This window comes from Corylus avellana, chromosome 8 (genome assembly GCF_965113065.1).
Source record: "Corylus avellana chromosome 8, dhCorAvel1.hap1.2, whole genome shotgun sequence".
NCBI classification, from domain to species: Eukaryota; Viridiplantae; Streptophyta; class Magnoliopsida; order Fagales; family Betulaceae; genus Corylus; species Corylus avellana.
This window is the reverse complement of record NC_142497.1, coordinates 23,773,766-23,800,742: the sequence shown is the minus strand read 5'-3', so window position 1 is coordinate 23,800,742 and position 26,977 is coordinate 23,773,766. Positions and strand designations below refer to the sequence as shown.

General features: G+C 41.2%; 1 protein-coding gene across 2 annotated transcripts in view; it reads left to right on the top strand.

The window, feature by feature from the left end:
• The window catches only part of LOC132163636 (vacuolar protein sorting-associated protein, putative (DUF1162)), a 92,812-nt gene that overhangs the window by 25,406 nt on the left and 40,429 nt on the right, over positions 1 to 26,977 (top strand). For both annotated transcript variants that reach the window (XM_059574003.2, XM_059574002.2), the window contains exons 9-16: positions 8,080 to 8,148; positions 8,253 to 8,332; positions 9,905 to 10,054; positions 10,824 to 10,887; positions 18,837 to 18,938; positions 19,118 to 19,315; positions 19,386 to 19,513; positions 25,747 to 25,897. In XM_059574003.2, coding sequence (XP_059429986.1) covers positions 8,080 to 8,148; positions 8,253 to 8,332; positions 9,905 to 10,054; positions 10,824 to 10,887; positions 18,837 to 18,938; positions 19,118 to 19,315; positions 19,386 to 19,513; positions 25,747 to 25,897 — 942 coding nt within the window. The remainder of the gene's footprint in view (positions 1 to 8,079; positions 8,149 to 8,252; positions 8,333 to 9,904; positions 10,055 to 10,823; positions 10,888 to 18,836; positions 18,939 to 19,117; positions 19,316 to 19,385; positions 19,514 to 25,746; positions 25,898 to 26,977) is intronic.

Genomic DNA, 26,977 nt, shown 5'->3' with positions numbered 1-26,977 from the left:
CAATGGTACTGCTACCTCCAAGTAAGAGGTGATCAATGATACAATCATTCAGTTTTACAAGAATCTCTTTACGGATGTAGTACATTGGTGCCCCAAATTAGATGGCTTGGAGTTTCCCATTTTAAACTCTACATAAGCGGATTAATTGAAGAAATTGTTTCAAGAGGAGGAAGTTCTTCAAGTATTGCTTAATATGGATGGGGATAAGGCGCAAGGCCCTAATTGCTATAAGAACAAAGTCTTGGGTTTGTCTTGCCCCTATAAAAACGTTCTGATTGTTCGATGTGAGCGGTCCTAACACCTATTTCACTATGATGGCATGAACTTGGAGAACTTGGAGAGTTTTAGTCCTATTTCACTATGATAGCAGTGCTTCTAAGTCAAAAGGAAGGAGGGAATTGAAGAACTTGGAGAGTTCTATCAAATATGAGGGTTCTAGTCATGGTAAAGGCAAGAGGGTGTAGGTCTTTTTGGTGTGGTGTTGGGTTTGTTTTGTGGGTCTTGGGTTTTGTCTGTTTTGGGTTGCTTTGTCGGTTTTGGGCCTTTTTTTTTTTTTTTTTTTATCTTGGTGTCCTTGTGTATACTTCCGGTATACTTAGGGGTGCCTTACGCTTTTTTATAAAGCTCTTTGATTATCTATCAAAAAAATGATAGCATGAACTTTAGCCAAAATTTTGTAGACACTCCCTAGTAGGCTAATAGTTTTGAAACTCCTTACTTCCAGCTACCCAATTTTTTAGAGATAAGTGCAATAAAAGTAGCGTTAAGGCTCTTGTTGTTCATAAATGGTGTCATTTGCTAGCAAGATTTGGACAAATTCTACGATCATGTCAACTAGGAGTTCCTCTTCTATCTTTTGGGGCGACTTGGCTTTGGTGCTACATGGAAGAAATGACTGTCTGCTTGTATCACCATGGCCCGTTTCTCCATTTTGATTAATGGTAGTCCACAGGGTTTCTTTGGTAGCTCTTGGGGCCTCCGTCAAGGAGACCCTCTCTTGGTTCAACTCTTTGTGATTCTCATGGAGGTCCTTAGTTGGATGTTATCCAGAGCTATGTCTGGGGATTATTTATCCGGATCCTGGGTATACCACCATAATGCTGCTCTTGGAAGTATCTCACCTTTTTCCAGATGACACGCTAATAATGTGTGATGTAGATCTAGATCAAATACATAATCTACGACACATTCTCTTGCGTTTTGAGGCTATTTTTGCTTTTTTTTTTTTTTGATAAGTAAATATGATATAAAAGAGCGCAGAGGGGCGCAACCCATATACACGGGAAGTATACACGAGAGCGCCTAAGAGGGAGAAAAATGAACAAGAAAATCAGAGAAGCTAATTCCTATAGGAGCTAGCCAAGCGGCCGTCCAGGAATACAAGGTAAAGAGGAAAAAATGAGTCAAATCCTCTATATTCCTAGTGGAGTTTTCAAAGCATCTAGCATTCCTTTCATTCCAAATACACCACATAAGACACAAAGGGATCATCTTCCACACTACCGCGCTTCGAGAACTTCCTCCCGACCACCAACAATCGAACAAGCCCCTCACCTTGCAAGGCATGACCCAAAACAGCCCAAACCGATCAAAAATAGTATGCCAAAGAACACTTGCAATCTCGCAATGGAGAAGAAGATGATCAACTGACTCTCCATTCTTCTTGCACATACAACACCATTCCACTACCACTATGTTCCTCTTCCGCAGGGTGTCGTGAGTCAAAATTTTGCCTAAGGCCGCGGTCCACCCGAAAAAAGCCACTCGCAATGGCACCTTTGTCCGCCAAATGCTCTTCCAAGGAAACAATTCATGATCACATTTGGACAAGGCCTTGAAGAGGGACTTAACCTCGAAATTGCCTTTCTTAGACGAAGACCATCGAATACAATCCATAGAACCTAAGGATATCTTGTACGAATACAACCGGTCAAGAAAGGAGGAAATCAAATCCATCTCCCAATCCTGAACCGACCTCACAAAAATGACATTCCATTCGACAACCCCATTCCTCCAAATAAAGTTATCCTTCACCCAAGCTTCTTTATGTCTGGCTATGCTGTACAAAGACGGGAAAGCATGCTTCAAAGAGGAGTCCCCACACCAGATATCATGCCAAAAACGAACTTTTGAACCCACCCCCACCTCATAATGAATACCTTTGGCAAAAAAATTCCAACCTTGCCTAATGTGCTTCCATAAGCCCACACCATGGGAACCCAAAACCTCCTTTGTGCACCAACCACCCTCCTGATCTTCATATTTAGCTTTGATAACCTTATACCATAGAGCCTCACTCTCATTAGCATATCTCCAAAGCCATTTACCCAGAAGCGCTTGATTAAAAAGATGCAACTTACGAATGCCAAGCCCACCATACCGAAGGGGACGACAGACTTGATCCCAATTTACAAGATGTAGCTTATGCTCTTCTCCCATCCCTCCCCATAGGAAGTCTCTTTGTACTTTCTCAAGTCTTTTAGCTACACTTATCGGAATTGGAAACAGAGACAAAAAGTAAGTCGGAAGATTAGAGAGCGTACTCTTAATGAGAGTTAAACGGCCTCCTTTAGAGAGATACATTCTCTTCCAACCTGCCATCTGACGCTCCATTTTTTCGATCACATCATTCCACATAACCTTATCCTTATGCCCCGCCCCAAGAGGGAGACCTAGATACTTCATCGGCAAGTCGGCAACACTACACCCAAGAATATTAGCTAAAACCCCTATGTTCTCCACCTCACCAATAGCCACAATTTTAGATTTACCAAGATTCACTCTCAAGCCCGACACAGCTTCAAAACATAGAAGAATGAGACGCACATACCGGATTTGCTCGATAGAATCTTCACAGAAAATCAATGTGTCATCAGCAAATAAAGAGTGAGAAACCACTAACTCCGATAACCCCCTATTTCCCGCCGAGAACCCAGTCAAAAAGCCTTGGTCAACCGACACATTCACCATCTTACTCAAGGCCTCCATAACCAGCACAAAAAGTAACGGAGAAAGGGGATCCCCTTGCCGAATTCCCCTTGAGCTATTAAAGAAGCCTTCCGGAGAACCATTCACAAGAATGGAAAATCTTACCGAAGTAATACACCACTCCATCCACGCCCTCCACCTCTCACCAAACCCACACCTACGCAGCAAATACAACACAAAGTCCCAATTCACATGATCGTAGGCCTTCTCCAAATCTAATTTGCAAAGAACACCGGGCACCCCTGACTTCATGCGACTATCCACACTTTCATTTGCAATAAGGACAGAATCTAGGATTTGTCGGCCCCCAATAAAAGCATTTTGAGAGTATGATATGATCTTACCCAACACAGTTCTCATCCTGATAGCAAGAACCTTAGAAACAATTTTGTACACCCCTCCCACCAAACTAATAGGCCGAAAATCCTTCATCTCCACCGCATCTGCCTTTTTTGGAATCAAGGAAATAAAAGTTGCATTCAAGCTCCTCACCAATTGCCGTCTACGATGGAACTCGGCAAAAACCGCCATGACATCATGTTTGACAACACCCCAGCAGGCTTGAAAAAAAGCCATGGAGAAACCATCTGGACCCGGAGCCTTATCACCATCCATGCCTTTAACCACCTCCCAAACTTCCTTTTCCTCAAAATCTCTTTCCAACCACCTATTATCCTCCTCATCTATGGACAAAAAAGGCTGGTTGTCCATTCTAGGTCGCCACGTGCTTTGTTCCGTGTATAAGCTTTGATAATAACTCACAATGTGAGCTTTTACCTCAGCTGGATCATCGGAAAGAACACCATTAATACGCAACTCTTCCACACGATTGTACCTGCGGTGAGAGTTTGCCATCTTGTGAAAGAAACGAGTATTGCGGTCCCCCTCCTTGAGCCACAAAGTTCTTGATTTTTGACGCCAATGGATTTCTTCACAAAGCAAGGTGTTCTCCAATTCTCTCACCATATCCACCTTTCGGACCTTTTCCTCCTGTGCTAACCCTCTTTCCTCTGCCAATTCATCCAACTCTTGAATACCTCCCAATAGCTCCTTTTTCTTTCTCCCAATGTCCCCAAACTCCTCCTCATTCCACTTTTTCAAATCCAATTTGAGAGATTTCAATTTTTTTGCAAGCACAAAACTAGGTAAACCCTCAAATGAATAAGTTCCCCACCAAGAGCTAACCTTATCAACAAAGCCTTCAGCTTTAAGCCACATATTTTGAAATTTAAAGCTCTTATTACCTCCACAAGGGGCCCCACAATCCAATAATAAAGGGAAGTGATCGGATATCAAGCGCTGAAGTCTTCTTTGTGACACTGCAGGGTAATGATCTTCCCAATCCGAGGAAATCAAGAAACGGTCAATTCTAGACCAGCTCTCAATTTCTTGATTATTAGACCACGTAAATTGACCCCCCATCAAGGGCATGTCCACCAAATTGTTCTCTGAGATGAAATCCGAGAAATCCATCATGCCAGTGGAATAGTAAGAAACACTGGAGCGCTCACTAGGGAACCGAACGATATTAAAATCCCCTCCAAAGCACCAAGGAACCTCCCACACATTCATCAAACCAGCCAACTCTTCCCAAAGAGCCCTTCTCTCCCCATCCTCATTCGGACCATAAACCCCCCCAAAAGCCCACTCCCAATTATCCTCCACATTTTGAAAAGAGCAAGCCAAGGAGAAATGCCCCACATACTCCTCCTTACACTCCACCACCCTCCTATCCCACATCAATAACATCCCCCCCGACAAACCATTCGACCCTTTAAACTTCCATCCTACATGTTGGCCTCCCCAAAGACTATGAACCACCTCTCGGGAAATATCCTCCATCTTCGTCTCAATCAAACATACTACATCTACTTTCCACTCTTTCAATAAACCCCTAATACGCAACCTTTTTTTGAGGGCATTCAACCCTCTCACATTCCATGCTACGATATTAAGCTTCATGATCCACCAACGTGCCCCTCTCACCATCCTTGAGCTCCTTTAATCCTGTTCGGGCTGGAACATAGCCTTTAATCCTTTGAGGCTATTTTTGCTTGAAGGTCAATCTTCAAAAATTGGAATTGGTCGCAATGGGGGAGGTACCACATAAGGAAGAGTTGGCTCATATTCGTAAGTATATATATCTTCATTGCCCTTGAAATATTTGGGACTTCCACTAGGTCTCTCTTTTAAGTCAAAAGCTATTTGGGATGGTGTAGTTGAGAAATTGGAAAGAAGATTGGCTAGTTGAAAGAAGATCTACTTGTCTCGTGGTGGTTGTCTAACCTTTATCTAGAGTGCATTATCTAAGAGTACATTGTCTTGTTTACCTAGGTACTGCTTGTCCCATTTTCCATTCGAGCTGGTATAGCCAGAAGATTGAAGGTGAAGTCGAGATGCTCCTCAATCCCTAGAGGGGGGATAGGAGGTAAAGACCTCATGCTGTTCAACAAAGCTTTACTTGGTAAAGGCTTTGGAGATTTGCAGAAAAGGCAAATTCTCTTTGAAGGCAGATGATTGTTGAGAAGTATGGAATCCAAAGGAAGGGTTGATAGTGTTCAAAGGAAATTATAAGGGGCCCTATGGAGTTAGCCTTTAGAGGAGTATTAGGAATGGTTGAGGAAATTTCTCCAACTATGTCTCCTTCAAGGTTGGGGATGGGTTCCACATTTGTTTTGGCACAATGTTCGGTGCGGAGAATTGGCTCTTAAAACTCCATTCCTAGAATTTTATTCTATAACTCGTGACAAAAAGGCTTTCGTGTGGGATCACTTGGACTCATTTGGTACTTAAACTCACTGGAATTTCATCATGGCAGTCCAAGATTGGAGCTAGAATTGCTCGTTGCTTTCCTCAACCTATTTATCTCCTCGAAAACCCATTCGGGGATGCTGGATAGAATTTTGTAGACCCCAGCTTAAAATTACAGTTTCTTTTTGTTTATTCCCCTGGAAAAGCGTTGGGAGGGTCAAGGCCCCTCCTCGTGTTGCCTTTACTTGGACAACAACTTTGGGTAGAATCTTTACGATTGATAATCTTAGAAGGTTGCAAAGTTTTACTCTTGTAAATTGGTGTTGCGTATGCATAAAGAATGAGGAGATCGTAAATCACCTTCTCATCCACTATGAGTACGCTTGTGATCTTTGGCACTAGGTTCTCAACTTGATATTTTGTCGACTATGACTAACAATATCCTTAGTTCCCGATCATTCGAGGTTTCATTTATTGCCACACCTTGCTTGGCACCAATGGGCTTCCAACAATGTAGCAAATAATTCAACCTGCTTTGTTTTCGATCCGCGAGCAAGGAGTGCCATGCATGAGCAATGCATCGTACCAAAAAAAGAATGAAAAAAGTGGATTCCCTCAAACTTGCAGTGAATCAAACTATAGGAGCATTCAATTTACTTAAAAAATCGTTCTCTTTAATTTTCAGGTGGCACATAAGGGAGAGTTGGTTGGGTTGAAAGCCTTGTTGCACGTTACAAAGGAAGACTTAAGGACGGAGATACTCACAACAATCTATCTAGAAAGTTATTCCTACGCTTTTAGTGTGAGGCATTTGGAGAGAGAGAAATTGGTGCCTCTTTCAAAACTACGAATTGAATGTGCTATGTTTATAGTCCTTTTTATTTAGATCTCATAGATTGGGCTGTAGTCTATCTTCCTAATTTCTCCTATGTGAATCTTGTAGATCTTGTTAGCATTCTAGATTTTAGACGCCTTTAGGACGGTTTGCTTTCTTGTATACTCTTCATGTATGAAGAATTTGCCTCTTCTCTTAATTATGTGGTTTGGATAAGAGGGGGTTTGCACTTGGAATTTGAGATTTGATAGCTCTATTCAAGATTGGGATGGCAATTCCGTTAAAGTTCACTCACAACTTATGTATTGGCCCAAGTGGTGGAGACTTTGGTCTTGAGGTATCATCCCTTCAAGGTCCAAGGTTCAACACCTCATAGGTACGAACAATCCTTTGGGGCCACACCCCTTGATGAAAAGCCAGCGATTTAACCAGTTTCGTGTAGGAAAACTTCTGAGGGTGCGGTGCACGGGACCAGGGTTTACTCTGAATGGGTGGATCCGAAGGGGCCTGCTTTGGAAAGGTTCCCCGACATAAAACACTTATGTATTGTGCACAAATGGGTGGTTTCAAGGAGGAAAAGATGAGACTGATTTTAAAAGATTTTAAGTTGGGTGATTGGACTCAGCATTCTTTCCAATGGGAAAGGAAGTGGCCTGCTAGAACCACTTTGGACCATGGCTCTAGCTCGCAACTTAACAGTTGATAACTCGTGAAACCATGGCACTAATCATTGTATTCTAACTTGGTGTTATGTGTCTTGTTAAAACAATAATGAACTGATTAAATTCAATTTTGTTTTTCCATGAATATAGGTTTTTTAGGATAAGTGGTAATGCAGCCACGCGCATAGAAGATGATCTAGAGTTTAAACCCCGACTCTACCTGTCATTTAAAGTTGAAAACTTCACATATTGCACTTGCTTATCGGGGGAGAGTTTAGACCTACATGTGAGCGGAGTGTTAAAATAGTTAAGTGATTAAAATCACCATCTTCTTTTGCATGGAATCTTTGGTCCTTGGTCTTTCTTCATTGTGCCTTGGGTGAGGTCCGAATCTATGGTTGATTTGTTGGCTTCTTGGGTAGAAATCGTCAAAAGGAAATAGCCTAGTTACCTTGGTAGTAATTCCTTCTTGTTTAATGTGGTGCATCTGGTTGGAGAGGAATAACAAGCATTTCTCGGTACATTGACGTCACAAAGAGCTTAAATTGGGTTTTCTAAATGCCCTGTTCGAAGTCCATACCTTGTTTGGATTCTCAGATTCTCTCTTATATTTCATTGATGTCCTTAGCTTAATCTTATATGCAATTATCATTTTTTTTGGTGTGGTTCCTTTTGGTGTATGTCCTGTGGATATGGGCTGTGCCCTTTTGAGAGGTTTTAGTTAAATTTTTAGTACTTAAGAAAACAAAAGCCAAGGCCGGATCATCATAAAGTAGCCATTTTGTACATTTGGATCTCTTTGTCGTTTGGTATTTATTTTCTTAATTTTGTTTTCTTGTATAGGTTAACAGATCAGGAAAGCTTGATTACAATGCTGCACAGTATTCTATCACTGCTGAGCTAACTGGCTTGGTTAGTTTATTGTTCTGGAGCCATTTTCTTGGTTAGAAAAAGTTTATAATAGTTTGTTATTGGCATGCCATATTTCATTGTAATACAGTTTGTTATATCTATAGGTCATTTCCTTGAATGAGGTTCAATTGAAGCAAATTTTGGTTTTATGGGATTATTTAGGCACATGTCGATTGCGAGAGAAGTAAGTTCATTAATTTGCATATATTATTTTCTAATCAGTTTTTTATTTATTTATTTTCTTATAATATCATTGAAAATTTTAATATGGATCCTCTACTTGGATATGTATGCTAATAAATACCTCTTTATATGTATTCATTTCTATTCTTATATTCACCAATAAGTTAATTACTAAAAAGAAAAATTTTACATCAAAGTGAGATGAAATTTATTTTGACCAATGTTAAAATATAGATTAAATAATTTGGGTTTTCTTTGGTTGGTTTTTGTTTGGTTTAGGGTGGTGTTTGTGGGGTTTTCTTTGGTTGGTTTTTGTTTGGTTTAGGGTGGTGTTTGTGGGGTTTTCTTTGGTTGGTTTTTGTTTGGTTTAGGGTGGTGTTTGTGGGGTTTTCTTTGGTTGGTTTCTGTTTGGTTTTGGGGGTGTTTTGGGGTTTTTCTTGCTCGTTTTAGTTAGGTGAGTTCTGTTGTATACTTCTTGTGTACATATGGGTGCCTTATACTTTTAATAAAAACTCACAATTACTTATCAAATAAATTAAATAATTGGTTCACCATTTTCTACCAACTTAAGCTTTTGGAACAATTAGTGATTTGACATGGTATCAAAATAGTGGTCCTGAATTTAAACTCTGATTCCATAATTTATCTCCCCTTTCAATCAAATATTCTGTGTTATCTAATTTACATGTGAGGGAGATGGGAGATATTAGAAGATTATTTCAGTGCTTAAATTCATCATTTTCTATCAGACATAAATTTCCTACAAACTGGTTTGTATGAAACTTTTAGAAACCAGCGTCTAAAAGTGACATGTATCCTTTAAACTAATAAAAAAGCACGTGAGAAGCATATACTATTAAAAAAATATGTACTTCTCGCATGCTATTAAAAAAAAATGTGTTTCTCACATACTAAGAGACACGTCACTTTTAGAGGCTCATTTGTAGGAGTTTCCTACAAACCAATTTGTAAGAAATTTGTGTCCTTTCCTATTGGTTTAAGCATTTGGGAAAACTGGCCATCTAACAAAATGGTTTCTAATCATTGAGAATATGGCAGAATTCTGAGTTGGAAGTCACTATGTGGCGATTGGAGCCCCTGTTGCAGTTTCTGCGTTTGGAACCTGTGAAACAATAACCTTAAATAATTGATAACCAATGGCAGGCAAGGGTGATTCTTTGCTGCTTGCAATAACTTAGAGAGGGTGTTTTTGCTTCTTTGTTTGCTCTTTTGGTATGGGAGGCAATGAAATGGGAGTTTGATGCATGTGGAGTTGATTAAGCATAGCTTGCATCATCAAGCGTTTCCTCTACCACAACCCCCCCCCCCCCCCCCCCCCCCCATTTTTATTTTTTTTTCCCTTGTATATGTGCACACAATTACACTTATGCTTATATAGATAACCTGTGTTACATTTCAGCTAGCTGCATTTTCTGAATGCTTGAAGAGTTTTATTTTGTAATTTCAGTTTTGGTAGCCATTTTTGGATGACACATTCTCAGTTGCAACTTGCGAGCATTAGTAACATCTGACGTTTAAAAAGGGAGATATTTGATATGTCTAAATTATGTAGGTATGGACGCTATCGTCCCTGGTGTAGTCCTTTATCAATAAAACTCCAGGGTTGGCAGATATTGTGGTGGCACTATGCTCAAGAATCTGTCTTATCAGATATTCGTAAGAAATTAAAGAAAACTTCGTGGAGATACTTTGGGCAGCGACTGTAAGTATTTATTCTGTTGAGATGTAATGTCTTTCTAGACATGGAATTGTCAACAAACAAACGTTTTGATTGATTTTTGTAAATTTTTAATACATTACAATTAACGTGAATACTTGGGAGGGATTTTTTGTGGAGTGGTGCGCTGAATGCATTTAAACATCATCTTATGGTGTTTAAATGCATTTAAGCTTCAATTGTCCAATAAGGCTTTGGTAGGCAATGGTGATTACATGGTGTAGTGAAATATGGTGTCTCATGTGGTGCCTTGGAGAGAAAGAAACAATTGATGACTTGGTGCTTCTTTTGCCAATCCAATTTTTGCAAGTAGTTTTTGGATTGTAAGGGAAATTCTAACAATTAGTGTTTTTGTTAGAAGTTTCTAAATATTTGTAATCTTGAATGTTGATCTTTGGGCCTTTCTCTTGTAAACAACCTGTATACATGGGTAATGCCCTTTCTTTCAGAATTGATTTTATTTACTTAACTGAAATTGATAAAAAATAAATAAATAAATAAGGAAAGTAGTCAGAAGAATAAGAAGATTCTGGATGTGTTTGGAGTCTTGATGGTTTGGGTAAGGTAGGTTTCTTTAGTATACTTCTTATGTAGTATGCATTCACCCTCTTCTTCTTTTATAGTTTCCCTGACTTATAGATAACCACTAACTTACTAAAAACATTATAAATTCTGCTTACATTTTAGTTGTATAAACTTAAATTTTTATTGTTAAAAATCTTAAAAACACTTCTTCCTTTTTTCCTGAATGCAGAAATTATTGTCGGAAGTATGTTAATTTATACAAGACTAAGCTGGACTATCTTCGACGAGAACAGGTGATGTTCTTCTTTCTTTCTGAACACGCTTAAACGTTATAGCAAAAAAAAAAAAAACCATTTTGACTTGTGTTTAGAATCTTTTTCTCTTATCTATCTCCTATCTTCTCCGCTGTTTCCATGTGTACAACTTCCAAACTATGGAGAATAAGAAGTGACAACGCCAAACTTGTCAAAAAAAAAAAAAAAAAAGTGACAACGCCAAGCAATGTTCTGCTCAAGCCTCTGAAATGAAAATTCTCAGTGAAAGAGAGAAGAGGTGAAAGAGTGAGAGAGCTTCTTAGCTCAGTGTCAAGGAGGACCTTCTCTTCTCCTTCTTGTAGCCACGTATAGACGCGTGTTAACATCTTTTCCTTCTGGAGCTAGTCATAGATGGGCTATAGGAGTTGGTTATATATAGAGGCCAAAGCTTTTGAGCTTTCGGTGGATGAAAGGGGGTCTATTCTGCGGTTGGTTGAGTGAGAGGTGGGTTTTCCCAATTTGTGCTTTTGGGAAAACTCAGCATTGCTTGGCTAAAGAAGTTGTCGGACACATTGGTCCGTTGGCCAAAATTAGAGTTCATTCAATCTTCAAGGGAGGGGAACAAGGCTTTCATTGCCCAAAGAGGTTCTAACAATTTCAATAGGTTTTTGGAGGTGGTGGAGTATGCAGTGGGTGGCCATAGAGGGATCATTATAGTCCTGGCGGGGAGAGAATGGTGGGGATGGAGGATAGTCGCCGCTCAGCTTGGCAAGGCGCTGCATTCTTAGAGTCCTTGCTCGGTACAAGCTTCGCCGTGCTCCTGGTGGCTTCTCATCAGCCTCCACAGGCAAAGGACTAGCATGTATTCGTGGAGAGCAGTTCGGTGATGGAGGTGGTAGGAGGGGCACAACCCAGCATGGCGGGAAATCTTTTGCAGAGGTGGTGGGTACAACGAGGCTGCTGGCAGAATGCAACCCATTAACGATGGAGGAGATGGTTGGATGTGCCCCCTCAAGGCCGATGGGTCAGGATGGGTTCTCTACAGCTACTGCATTGGGTCAAAAGCTTAAGGATCAAGGCTCGGCTAGTTTCACGTTTCGTGTTGTAGAGGGTAATGAGGAAGAAAAGTGGCTTGACGTGGTGTCTAATTGTGTGAAGGTTCGTCCCTGGAGAAGCCAACTAGAAAGAATTAAAAAGGAGGTGAACTAGGCTCTGTCGAGTGTATTAGAGGGTTTAGTTGGTGTTGGGCCAGGTACTAAGGCCCACCACGATTGCCCTATCCTGAAAGCTAAAGCCCACCCGATTGAGAAAGTGGTGATTCATAGGCCTATTGTTTTGGAGACTCTTAAGATAAGGGTGGGCAGAGCTTATTGGTTAAAGGCCTGGTTTCAGCTTTGGGTTTGAATGGTTTGTTGGGTAAACAACCCGGTCACCCGGGTTTGAAGAAGAATTGATGTTTGTTACTTGAGTAAGGGTTCAAGCCAAGCCGAGCTTTCACAAACTCAGCTCATTTAATAATCAAACCTAGTGTAGTATTCGAACTCTCTCATTATGAAATGAACTGAGCCTGAGCCAAGCTTATTTGAGCCAAGCTCGAACCTATATGCGAACGACTCTGTTTACTGCTCTAGATTTAATTGAAATGTTGGTGATGATCTCCTATGTATTAGTGGCAATAACATGTGTACCATATGGTGTTGGACGCTTTTTGTTGCGTTAGGATGCCATTTGATGCAGCAGTTGTAAAACTGATTAACATTCATCTACATAACTGCCCAATGTTGTAAAAGTAGGAGCTTATGTTTGTAACATGTGTACTCCTTTCTTTAGTTTTCTCTCTTCTCTCTCATCCATTCCCGCCTGGTGTCGGCGCATGGGTGGCGCGTGAGAGTGGTCTGGGGTCAGTTTAGGCTGTACCATGGCTGGCTCGAGGAGGTGGTCGATGCAATCCAAGGAGTTTGAGGTGCTGATTAAGGTAGGGGCATCAGGGGTGAGGATTTTTTAGAGGATCAAAAGACTTAAAAGGTCTATTTTCTTGAAGAAAGATGAGCTAGCTTGGTTGGTGCAAATTGTGGAGGATTTGGTAGCAATGGATAACTCAGAAGTCTTTTGGGATGAGTCTAGAGTTGGGTATCCTAGAATAATAGCTCAGAAGTGTGCTAATAGGCATGGCTGCTTTCTGACGGTGGAGGAATTTGATGGAAGAAGGTGTGGCTCGATCATCATTCCAAAAGGTAGGCGTGGGATAGGGTGGGATCGTTTCAGTGAGGAGATGCGAGTGGCAAACTCTTCTCTACGTGAACCTCAAGTGGTCAGTGAGCATGGCGTGTTCAGGGAAGAAAAGAGTGATAAGGAGGTCAAGGGACGCAAGAGTTACGCGAAGGCAGTGAGACTATCGTCGAAGCAAACTAAGGAGGGCTGTAATTCCGGTCAGGAACAGTTTGAAAAGGTGCAGAGGTGGCCGAAAACTGCTTCTGGTCATATGGGATAGAAAACCCATGAATTTGGCAGGGAAGCTTTGGTTTCAACGAAGACCCTTTCTTCGGAGAGGGCTCTCGGTGATTCTGACAAGGATTTTATGTCCGGCGAGGTATGTCCAAGCATCTGCAGAGTTTGGAAGACAAGGCTCGAAGGATGGTGGTCGGATGGGGTGTTCATTTGGAGCTTCGGCGAGTAACTCACAAACGCCGGCGATGTCGCAAGACTCGATGACTGCTTCTAATTGCATGACGGGACAGGGGGGGAAGGGGCACCATGCTGCTGGGCAGACCTACTCCAAGGTAAGTCTCGAGCTCCTCAAAGTCAGGGAGCTATTGAAGCGTCTGCAATGAGACTGGGACGTGGGGTTGTCGCAGATTGACATGGCGCTCAAGACTGTGGAGGGCAGTGCGCTTGGGCTTGGGCAGGGAGACAAAAACCCAGCGGGTCAGAGGAAGCCTGCTTCGAAGGGGATAAAGGGGTCTGGGCTGAAAAGGAAAGTTATAAAGCCCAAAAAATGGTTGAGGGTGAAGAGGGTATCGGTTTTTAAACCTAAAGGAGCGTTGGGCTCAGGTCTGGGTTTTAATAACCCAGGGCATGATGGTCCTTTAGAAGCAGCTTGCTCCGAAAAGGTGGCCTCGACGAAGGAGAAGGAGACGATCACGTATGGCTTGCATTCTGACTTGGATAGGTCGGCAATTCCATCGCCGGTGGTCACAAAGGTCTCATCAAAGGACAGGGGGGTTGGGTCAGCGGCTGAAGAAGCTTCCAAGGCAGTTGTCGGCACTGGTGGCAAGGATTCTCTAAATCCGGCAAGAGAGGCACAACCCACCAGAAAAGAAAAAGCGATGGTGACCTATAGGAGGAGGAAACGTGGGTCGCAGAGGTGGAAAGCCGCAATGATGGGCTCGCTAGAAGCCTCTTCTTCGGCTCTTGGGCAGGCGAAGGGAATTCGAGGGTCGTGGCCGGGAACTATCCAGAAGGTGCCAGAGACACTTATTTTCGCCGGAGAACACAGAGTGTGCCGGAGCGCCGTATGGAGACTGGAGATGTTGGTGTGGGTTCGCCGGAGTGCACTGTGGAGATAGGCGATGCAGGTGAGGACACGGGCTCTGCCTCAGATCAGTTTCCGGTGGCCTTTTCATCTAGCCGGAACTCTGGGATGATGACAAGCATCTGTCGGGGGGAGGCTATGAATCTGTTTCAGTCGGTTCATAGTGGACAGAAAGAAATTGGAATTGGGACTGGGTCACGTAGGGAGGAGGACAGTATCTCAGCATCAATCGGATTGGAGGAATTAGGATCAGAAAAGTGTTCTCCCAAATGGGTAGTTGAAAGCTGCCTCAATTTTTGCCCAAAAATTGGTGTTTCTGATGAGGGGAAGAAGGAGGAGTTGGCAGCCTTGTTCAATTCTATTGAAGCTTCCAGGAAGAAGTATGACTCTGATCTGGGGGACTTTTCTGCCAATGGTCCTGACCCCACAGGTTTTAAGGAGTCAAGTAGTGCTATTCTTGTTGACAGGGGCCAGATGATCTCTATGCAAGGTAGGGGTCGTGGGAAGGGTCAAATTGGTGGATCATGAAGCTTAATATCGTAGCATGGAACGTGAGAGGGTTGAATGCCCTCAAAAAAAGGTTGCATATTAGGGGTCTTTTGAAGGAGTGGAAAGCAGATATAGTTTGTTTGATTGAGACTAAGATGGAGACTATTTCCTGGGAGGTGGTTCACAGTCTTTGGGGTGGTCAACATGTGGGGTGGAAGTATAAAGGGTCTAATGGTTTGTCGGGGGGGATGTTAATGATGTGGGATAGGAGGGTGGTGGAGAGTAAGGAGGAGTGTGTGGGGCAGTTCACCCTGGCATGCTCTTTTCAAAATGTGGAGGACAACTGGGTTTGGGCGTTTGGGGGGGTTTATGGTCCGAATGAGGATGTGGAGAGGAGGGTCCTTTTGGAAGAGTTGGCTGGTTTGATGAATGTGTGGGAGGTTCCTTGGTGTTTGGGTGGGGATTTTAATATTGTCCGATTCCCTAGTGAGCACTCTAGTGCTTCTTATTACTCTGCAGGCATGATGGACTTTTCGGACTTCATTTCGAAGAACAATTTAGTGGACATTCCGATGATGGGGGGACAATTTACTTGGTCCAATAATCAAGAAAATGAGACCTGGTCTAGAATAGACCGGTTCTTGCTTTCCTCGGATTGGGAAGATCATTTCCCAGCAGTGTCACAAAGAAGACTTCAACGCATGTTCTCCGATCATTGCCCTATTTCTCTGGACTGTGGGGTTCATTGCGGAGGTAAAAAGTATTTTAAATTTGAGTACATGTGGCTCAAAGCCGAAGGTGTTGTTGACAAGGTTAGCTCTTGGTGGGGATCTTATTCTTTCGAGGGTCTACCTAGCTTTGTGTTAGCTAATAAATTGAAATCCCTCAAAATGGATTTGAAAAAATTGAATGAGGAGGTGTTTGGCGATATTGGGAGGAAAAAGGAGGAGTTGATGGGAGGTATTCAAGAGCAGGATGAATTGGCAGTGTCGAGAGGGTTAGATCAGGAGGAGAATATTCGAAAGGCGGATATGTTGAAAGTTTTGGAGAACACCTTGTTGTGTGAAGAGATTCACTGGCGCCAGAAATCGAGAACTTTGTGGTTCAAGGAGGGGAACCGAAATACTTGTTTCTTTCACAAGATGGCGAATTCTCATCGCAGGTACAATTGTGTGGAAGTGCTTCGTATTAATGGCGTCTTATCCGATGATCCAGTTGAGGTTAAAGATCACATGGTGCAGTATTATCAAAACTTATACTCGCAGCAAAGTTCATGGCAGCCTAGAATGGACAACCAGCCTTTTTTGTCTATTGATGAGGAGGATTGTAGGTGGTTGGAAAGAGAGTTTGAGGAACAGGAGGTTTGGGAGGTGATAAAAGGTATGGATGGTGATAAGGCACCGGGTCCAGATGGTTTCTCCATGGCTTTTTTTCAAGCTTGTTGGGGTGTTGTTAAACAAGACGTTATGGCGGTTTTTTATGAGTTCCATCGTAGACGGCAGTTGGTGAAGAGCTTGAATGCAACTTTCATTTCCTTGATATCGAAAAAGGCGGATGCGGTGCAGATGAAGGACTTTCGGCCCATAAGCTTGGTGGGAGGGGTGTACAAAATTGTTTCTAAGGTTCTCACCTTTAGGTTGAGAACTATTTTGGGTAAGTTTATTTCCTACTCTCAAAATGCTTTCATAGGGGGCCGACAAATCCTAGATTCAGTTCTTATTGCAAACGAATGTGTGGATAGTCGCATGAAGCAAGGGATGCCAGGTGTTATTTGTAAGTTGAACCTGGAAAAGGCATACGACCATGTAAATTGGGACTTTATTTTGTACTTCCTGCATAGGTGTGGTTTTGGGGAGAGGTGGAAGGCTTGGATAGAGTGGTGTATTACGTTGGTAAGATTTTCCATTCTAGTGAATGGCTCTCCGGAAGGGTTCTTGAGGAGTTCAAGGGGAATTCAGCAAGGGGATCCCCTCTCTCCGTTACTTTTTGTGCTTGTTATGGAGGCCTTGAGTAAGATGGTGAATGCTACCGTTGACCAAGGACTTTTGACAAGTTTCTCGGTGGGAGATAGGGTTGTCTCGGAGTTGGAAGTCTCTCACTCTTTATTTGCTGATGATACCTTGATTTTTTGTGAAGCTTCTCTCGAGCAAATCCGGTATGTGTGTCTCATTCTTTTATGTTTTGAAGCTGTTTCGGGTTTGAGAGTTAATCTTGGAAAGTCTAAAATTGTGGCTATTGGAGAGGAGGAGAACATTGGGGCATTAGCTAATATCCTTGGGTGTAGTGCTGTCGATTTGCCTATGAAGTATTTGGGTCTCCCTCTTAGGGTGCCATATAAGGATACGGTTATGTGGAATGTTGTGATTGAGAAGATGGAGCGTCAAATGGCAAGTTGGAAGAGGATGTACCTCTCTAAAGGAGGTCGTTTAACTCTCATCAAGAGTACGTTGTCTAATCTACCGACTTACTTTTTGTCTTTGTTTCCGATTCCCATGAGTGTAGTTAAAAGGCTTGAGAAAGTCCAAAGAGATTTCTTGTGGGGAGGAATGGGAGATGAGCCTAAGTTGCATCTTGTAAAGTGGAACGAAGTTTGTCGTCCCTTGCATTACGGTGGTCTTGGTATTTGAAAGTTGCATCAGTTTAATCAAGCTCTCTTGGGGAAATGGCTTTGGAGATATGCGAATGAGAGTGAGGTTCTTTGGTGCAAGGTTATCAAAGCCAAGTACGAAGACCAGGAAGGCGGGTAGTGCACGAAGGAGGTTTCGGGTTCTCATGGTGTGGGATTATGGAAGCATATTCGACAAGGTTGGAGTTCCTTTGCCAAAGGTATTCGGTTTGAGGTGGGGGTGGGTTCGAAAGTTCGTTTCTGGCATGATATTTGGTGTGGGGAAAATCCTTTGAAGCAAGACTTCCCGTCTTTGTTCAGCATCGCTAGGCTCAAAGAAGCTTGGGTGAAGGATAATTTTACTTGGAGGAATGGGGTTGTAGAGTGGAATGTCATTTTTGTGCGACCCGTTCAGGACTGGGAGATGGATTTGGTTGCTCCTTTTTTTGATCGGTTGTACTCTTGCAAGATCTCTGTAGATACGGTGGATCGTATTTGCTGGGCCTTGTCTAAGAAAGGCAAGTTCGAGGTTAAGTCGCTCTTCAAGGCCTTGTCTAATTTTGACTATGATGTTTCCTTGGAAGAGTATTTGGCACACAAAGGTGCCTTTGCGAGTGGCTTTTTTCGGGTGGACCGCGGCCTTAGGCAAAATTTTGACTCATGATAATCTGCGTAAGAGGAACCTTGTGGTGGTGGAGTGGTGTTGTATGTGCAAAAAGACAGGAGAGTCAATAGATCATCTTCTTCTCCATTGCGAAACCGCAAGAACTCTTTGGCACACTATTTTTAGTCAGTTTGCCTTGCATTGGGTTATGCCTTGCAGAGTGAGGGATTTGTTCTATTGCTGGTGGTCGGGAGGACGTGCTCAAAGCGCGGTAGTTTGAAAGATGATCCCTCTATGTCTTATGTGGTGTATATGGATTGAAAGAAATGCTAGATGTTTTGAGAACTCTACTAAGACTATAGAGGAAGTGACCCATCTCTTCTTCTTTACTCTTTACTCTTGGACGGCCGCTTGGCTAGCTCCTTTACTAATTAGTTTTTCTGACTTCCTCTGTCATTTCTCTCCCTCTTAGGCGCTCTCTATTTATACTTCCCGTGTACATGGGTTGCGCCCCTCTGCGCTTTTGATATATAAAATTATTATTTATCAAAAAAACATTGAAGTGTTTTTTTTTTTTTTAATCTCTCTGATCCTTTTCTTAGCATGATATAATGTTCTGACCATGTAATTTTTAAATTGTAGGGGTTCGATATATTTATTGTATTTTGTCATAGTGATATGGCATTAGTGTGAAGTTAAAATTTGCATACCTGCTCATCTGTTAGTGATATTGATGTTTTTCAATCTGTGCTAATCAGTCAATTGATGAAGATATACTCCGAGAATTGGAGCAAATGGAGAAAGAATCGGATCTAGATGATATTTTAAGTTATAGGTCTGCTGCCGAACATGAGCTGCAGGTATGAGTTCTACTGATCGGGAAAATAGGAACTTAAATCCAAATGTTGTTTTCAGTGAACTGTTGTATTAATTTTTGGAAGAGAAGCATCCATTGGTAAAAGTTTGAAATTCCTAGGTATTTTTTATGTTTTCTGCAAGTAAGCATCTTGTCTTAATTTTACGAGTTTAGTGGCTACAGGAATTTTCCTCGAAGTCTTCAACGCCCAAAATGGGAATAAATGTTTCTGGTATTGATGTGGAGGTGTCACAAAATGATGATCATTCAACAGGCAAATCCCGAGGATGGTTGAATTGGCTGTCCCGTGGTATGCTAGGTGCTGGAGGAACAGAAGATTCTAGTCAGTTTTCTGGTGTTGTTTCTGAAGAAGTTATAAAGGTAACTGTGCCAACTGTGTCCTAATAAAATAAATTGTTTCTCAAAAACTAATCATTGCCTTTTTGTACAGGATATTTATGAAGCAACAGAATTCTATCCTCCGGTTTTATCCAATGGTGACGGTGTTGCCAATGATATGATCTATCTATGGACAATCAAGTTCAGCATTCATCAGATTTCTGCAACACTCTGGAGCATGTATGGATGCCTCTCTTCTCTTCTTTGTGTGGGTAAAGCATTAAGTTTTTACTGTTAGATCACCACTTGTCATAAAAGCTTAAGTTGATAGAAATAGGTAAATTTAATTATTTAATCAATACTTTAACACTCCCTTTCACGTGCAAGCTCAAACTTCATTTTTATAGGTGAGGCCTAACACGTTAAATATTTTAATTAAATGGGGGTGAATGATGGAGTCAAGGTTTTAATTCAGGACCTTTGGCTTTGATACCAAGATGAAAGATAAGAAGGAAGAATTCTATTATTTCTCAATGTTCAAATGATACATCTAAGGTTGTTTATATAGAGAAACAACATACACTAATATGAAATTACAATAAATGAGAACATATATGGGAAGGAGATCAAATCATATCAGCTGCATATCATCAATATTTACTTCTTATACGTGATGTGAAATCAACCATGTCCCTTTCTTGTGTATTTTTTTGGGCAGCTTTTCATGAATCGTTTGGGTTCATGTTCAATAGCTGCATTGGCATATGACCATTTGGCATTCTGCTTGAGCTTTGCATGATCTGAGGTCAAGTTGAGCTTGGATAAAGATCAAGTTTGTATTAGCTTAGCTTAGTCGAATATCATTTCGTGTATGGCTTCACTCTTATATCAGATCTATAAAACATTGGGAATTTTTGAAATAAATCCCCGAGTCAATGCCCAAAAACAGATGACACCTCAAATGTGTGTGTGGGTGTGTGGTTTTTTTTTTTTTTTTTTTTTTTTTTTTCCAGTTTTAACAGCCTAAGTATTAGACCTACTCGAACTCGTAGAGATAATGCAGAGGATGATAAGCATCAGGAAGAAGACTTATGATAGGACTCTAGTACTATCCTATAGTGTTTAAACTTGTATTGTAGAGTTTAAGTAGTATTGACTTGTAACTCTTTCTTGGCTATATATACAAACACTGCTGCATTAGTTGATGCAGGCAGCATTACTCAAAATCCCATATGGTATCAAAGCCTTAACACGACTAACGTAAATTATTTTTCTCTATGACCGATTCTTCTTCTTCTTCTTCTTCCTCTACCACCTCTTCCACCACGCGATCTGATCCCGTTTCCTTGAATGATCTCTATGGATTTCTTCTCTCTCATGAGCTGCGTCTTGAGCAACACATTGCTGCAATTGATCTCTCCATCTCCACTGCCAACACTGCTCAAAGGTACTCATCCCCTAACTATCGTCCTCCTCATGGCTCCTTCCACAACAATGGTCCACGCAACAATTATACCAACTATGGCCGTGGTCGAGGTAGGGGAGCTTCTTATCAATCTTCTGGCTACAATTACTCCAGACCCACATGCCAACTTTGTCACAAGATTGGGCACACTGCACCAAACTGCTGGCAGCGTACTGATTACTCTTCTACCCCATAATCATCTCAAGTTGCTGCTTTCATGGCAACCACGAATGCTACTTCGGATCCTCAATGGTACCATGACACTAGCTGCAATCACCATCTCACCAACGAGTTAGCTAACCTTAATGTGCGTGCGGATAACTACCATGGTTCACACCAAATCAGAGTGGGAAACGGCCAAGGTTTGCGTGTTTTACATACTGGATCTGCTACTTTACTTTCTTCTAGTCATAATTTTTAGCTTTCTTCCTTATTACATGTTCCTAAAATAGACAAGAATCTCATCTCTGATAATCAATTTACTCGTGACAATGGTGTTTTTGTTGAGTTTCACCCTACTTGTTTCTTTGTTAAGGACCTCTACTCCTGAACCCTGCTACTTCAAGGCCTGAGTAGAACCGGGTTGTACCCATGGCCTTCCTCCAAGTCCACCTCCAACAAACAAGCTGCCTATTTTGGAGAGAAGGCTCCCATGGCAGATTGGCATCGCCGGTTAGGCCATCCTGACCCACCTATTGCTCGTAGAGTTGTCCGCTCAAACAAACTTCCAGTTTCTTCAAATTCCCGCACTTTTTCAATGTGTTCCTCATGTCAACAAGGCAAAAGCCATCGTCAACACTTTCCAGTGTCCAAGCCCGTGTCATGCAATCCTTTACAATTGCTTTTTCTTGATATATGGCGCCCTGCTCATTTATTCTCTATCAATAATAAAAGATTCTATTTTTGCATCGTTGATGACTTCACAAAATACATATGGCTTTTTCCCATGACACAAATCTGAAGTCTCTACTATATTTATTCGTTTCAAAAATCTTGTTGAAACTTACTTTAACCGTAAGATTCAATCTATGCAAAGTGACAATGGAATGGAATTTAGCCCACTCAAATCAACTCTAACCAAAATGGGTATAACCTATAGATCTAGCTGCCCCCACACACACCATCAAATGGGTTCGGTTGAGCGTCGTCATAGACACATTGTTGAAACTGGTCTCACTCTCCTAGCCACGGCTCATGTTCCATTAACCCTCAGGGATGCTGCTTTTGAAACAGCCACATACCTCATCAATCGTCTTCCCTCCAAAGTCACCCACAACAAATCCCCTTTTCAACTCCTTTTCAAGATCACTCTTCATTGTAAATCCCTCAAGACCTTTGGTTGTGAATGATGGCCCTTCCTTCGACCTTACAACAAACATTAGTTAGATTTTCGATCCAAATCTTGTGTCTTTATTGGATACAGCAAAGAGTACCATGGCTACAAATGCCTACTTCCCACTGAGAAGGTGTACATTGCTCGACATGTTGTTTTCAATGAGTCCTCTTTCCCATTTTCCAAAAACTCTAAGGTGACCCCCACTCTGTCCACAACTTCCCCACATTCTCCAGCCACATCCATCTTACCCTCTCGGCAATTTCAAGCCTCCCAACCTCCTCAACTCCCACCTATTATCATCCCTTCACCATCCCCTGCACCTCTTGAACCATCTACCTCTACTCCTTCCTCTATCTCCTTCTCAAGTAGCATTCCTGATCTAGTCTCAACGCAAGCTTCACCAAATCCCTCAACTAATTCCACTGAACCAGGGCCACCCTCACGAACACACAGGATGACAACTCGTTCTCAACATGGTATATTCCAGCCATGACAACTTAATGATGGGAGAATAAAATATCCACCACGGGCACTTTTTGCTTCCTCACATTCTGAAGAAAGTGAACCTACATGCTACACAGTTGCATCCAAGGATCCCAAATGGCGGCAGGCCATGAATGAAGAATTTGATGCTCTTCTCAAAAATGGCACATAGTCACTAGTAAACCAATCTCCATCCATGAACATTGTGGGCTCCAAGTGGGTATTTAGAATAAAAAGGAAAGCTGATGGGAGCATCGACAAATATAAAGCAAGACTTGTTGCTAAAGGCTTTCACCAACAACTAGATATTGACTATGCTGAAACATATAGCCCGATTGTAAAGCCTATCACCATCCGAACTGTGCTCACCATTGCTCTCATGGAAAATTGGAAGGCTCATCAAATATATGTATGTAATACTTTTCTCCACGATTTCATCAATGAAGACATGTACATGACACAACGCCCGGGGTACATCCATCCTATTTCACCTCATGCAGTTTGCAAGCTACACAAAGCTCTTTACGGACTCAAGCAAACACCAAGGGCTTGGTTCTCTCGCCTAAGCAACCGGCTACAAGAGCTTCAATTTTGCTCCTCCAAATCTGACTCATCTTTATTTCTATATAGGAACATCATCATCACCAGCTCTCACCTCAATGCTATCTCCAAACTCATCACTAATCTTCAACAGTCCTTTGCAATCAAGGATCTTGGGCCATTACATTTCTTTTTGGGAGTTGAAGCTACATGGACGGTTGATGGTCTTCATCTATCTCAGCAAATATACATACATGATTTGTTGTCCAAGACCAACATGCCCTTAGCAAAGCCTATCTCTTCTCCAATGTCAGCTTCATCAACTTTAAGCAAGTACAAAGGCCCAACAATCACTGATCCAACTATATATCATAGCATAGTGAAATCCCTACAATATCTCTCCCTCACAAGACCGGACCTCTCTTTTGCCATTAACAAAGTGTCACAATTCATGCATGATCCTCGTGAACCACACTGGGTTGCTGCCAAACGAATATTGCGTTACCTCAAAGCCACAAGTGACCACACATTCTTCATCTCCAAGTCATCTTCCCTCCAACTGGTTGCTTACTCAGATTCTAATTGGGCTGGATGCCTTGATAATCACCGTTCAACATCTAGATATTGCACCTTCCTCAGCAGTAACCTCATCTCATGAAGTTCCAAAAAGCAGCCTACAGTCTCCAGGCCTAGTACTGAATCTGAATACAAGGCCTTAGCAAATGCCTCTGTTGAACTGACCTGGATCGAGTCTCTATTGGGTGAACTTGGAGTCTCTTTATCTCATCCTCCAATTCTACATTGTGATAATATTGGCACAACGTATCTCACTTCAAATCCAATGTTCCATGCTTAAACAAAGCACATTGCTATTGACTATTATTTTGTACGAGACAAAGTGGCCTCCAAAATTCTAGACGTAAGATTCATTTTGAGAAAATATCAAGTGGCAGACATTCTCACAAAGCCTCTAGTCTCCAAGAAGTTTACACTCCTAAAGTCCAATCTCAACGTTAGACCTCCACCGCCGAGATTGTGGGGGTGTATTAGACCTACTCGAACTCAAACTCCTAGAGATAATGCAGAGGATGATAAGCATCAAGAAGAAGACTTATGATAGGACTCTAGTACTATCCTATAGTGTTTAAACTTGTATTGTATTGTAGAGTTTAAAGTAGTATTGACTTGTAATTTTTTCTTGGCTATATATACAAGCACTGCGGCATTAGTTGATGCAAGCAGCATTACACAAAATCCCATACTAAGTTTATCGAAAAGGTGCAATTAACAGCCAGCTGTGGGGCTGCCACCCCAAGGGCTCGAGGTGGCTTGGCAGGCCACCCCCAATCCCCCAATTATACTGATAGGTATGATTCCAAAGATTCTATCGGATTGTCTTGTGACCTCAAAGTTGCGGGGACATAAAAAGGAAAGAGAGGGATGGGGTTTCTAACGCTTTTGGCATAGCGGGCCCCTATGGGAGGCCCGGACGACAGGCTACTAGCTCAATGATAGAGCGCGCCCCTGATAATTGCGTCGTTGTGCCTAGACTGTGTGGGCTCTCAACCACTTGGTTAGTTCAATGTGCTCGTCAGCGCCTGATCTTGAGACGCTGATCATCAAAAGGCACATTAGGATGTCATACTTCTCCTTTTCGAATAACATCGCTCACAGTCCAGGCAAACATGAACAAACCAAACATGGCAAAATTGTCAAACTTTTTACTAAAGAAAATCTATGAGTAGGTATAATCTGCACCCCATGTGTGAAGGCAGAAGAACAACTTTCTAATTTCTAGACAAAGGAGTCTTGTGTAGGACCATGCAACCGGGCATACGAGGTATCTTTGTCACTTCTTGAAGGGGAGTGTTGATGTGTTTATTTTATGTTATTTTATTATAATATTTGGGGTGTTTATGTACTTATACAATATGCACGCAACTATAAATAATACATGTGCTGGGGGAGAACCCTAATTCTGGCATTAGCTTCTCAGGCTTTTTCTCTGTCTTGTTTTCTTTTCTCTCTTTTCTTGGTATACTATTCCAACTAAAAGGTGACCCTGAACGCAAGGCTTTAGTTAGGCTCAGTTTGAATACACACTATCATAGCTTTTGCTTAGGACTTACTTAACAAACAAGCCTGAACATGCCATGCTGCCCATGGATCTAATGTGGTTGGCCTGGTAAAAGAAAACCGAAGAACATTTTGGTAGCTCAAGAGGCTAATAACCCTGAGATTCAAATCTCATCTCGTTACGTTCTTTTTTTTTCCTTTACAAGAAACAATTAGGTTTGATTCTTGTAACTAGTAATTAATTATCATTTTTTTATTTTTCTTTTTTCCTTATTACTTTTGGGTGGGAGAAAAATAAGAGGAGGATTGAACCACCATCCTATCACGGTCAACTATATATATATATATATATATATATATATATATATATGCAGAGTCATATTTTCTATTCTATTAGTTTCTCTGATTCGTATGAAAGCATTTTTGGCTAAGCTGTTGGTTAATTTATAACATGCATTTGTTATTGCATACATTGACTAGATGTATATGCTTGCACTGGCATTGCAGCTATTTTGTTGGTAATCTTATTGTTAATCTACATATATTCAATTACGTTGTTTTTCATACTTCCAGGAAGTACGGGCAAGAAATTGCTGAGTTGTGTCTTCATAGGGTAATTATTGAGTGCAAACTTTACAAAGAATCTGCAAGCATCATTGCTCTAGTCCAATCAGGAGAGATGGTTCACCCATGTACCAAGAAAGTCATTCTACTTATGAAAACGGTTTGTCTCTTTTGTGCCTTCTATAAACATTTCGTTTACTTGTATCTTTGTAGTAAACATTATATATAATTGTGTTCTTTTTCTATTTTCCTTTTGGAGTTCATTTATAATGGAAACGGAAATCAATTTGGCATGAGAATTTTCTGCATTCATTCTGTGATCTAATACATAATTTTAACATCAGTTTTAATGCTTCACTTGATCATGTGGATGTGCTAGCGAATTTTTTTTTTCCACAAAATTTGCCGGCCATTTTGCTGAAAGGCCAAGTCCTAGCATAGCAAAACTCAGGAAGGTTTAAAATTTTGCTGGCCATTTTGGTGGATATGGTAAAAGAAGTACAGACACACGCAAAATTTTGGTGGATAAGCAAGTTTTGATGTGAATGAAGCGTTAAACTTTTGCAAGGAGAAGAATAAAATATGGGCAAACCCAATTTCTAGGAGTAATATTGTGCTACATCTCTAGGCCCATAAGTCAAGCTGAAAAAGTTAGTCTGTCCTCGGAATACATATATGTTTATGTTTTTTGGTTGCAATGGTTCCTTATAAAAGATAGGAAAAACAATTGTGTAGCAACTAGTGTTCTTTCCCAAGGGATTGAAGAAGTATCCTTAAGTCCAAGGATTTTCATTACTTAATACAAAATTGTATTTGTGAAATTATAATTTTTTTCATTTTTTTTTATCTCATAAATTAGGCAACACTCCAAACCTAGAAAGCCAATTTTATGCTCTCTCTTTTTTCTTTTCTTTTTTTTCTTTTTTTTTTTTTTAAGTAATCGAGATATCATTAAAAGTATAATGCATCCCATGGCTCTATTTAATTTTATTGCTCTCTTCCTGTGATCTTCTAAGACGTGATTCTCTTGTTTGGCTGTCCCATGATCAAATCTTCTAATTTGGTAGCATTTTGAGATCTTTGGAAACCCTAAACCCTAAATAATAATAATAATAACAATAACAATAATAATATTAATATTAATATTTTTTTTACCATCTTGTGTTGCAACTTTGTTCCATGCACATCCATTTTTTACCTGAACATTCTGGAACCGTGTTGATATTTTCCACAACCTACT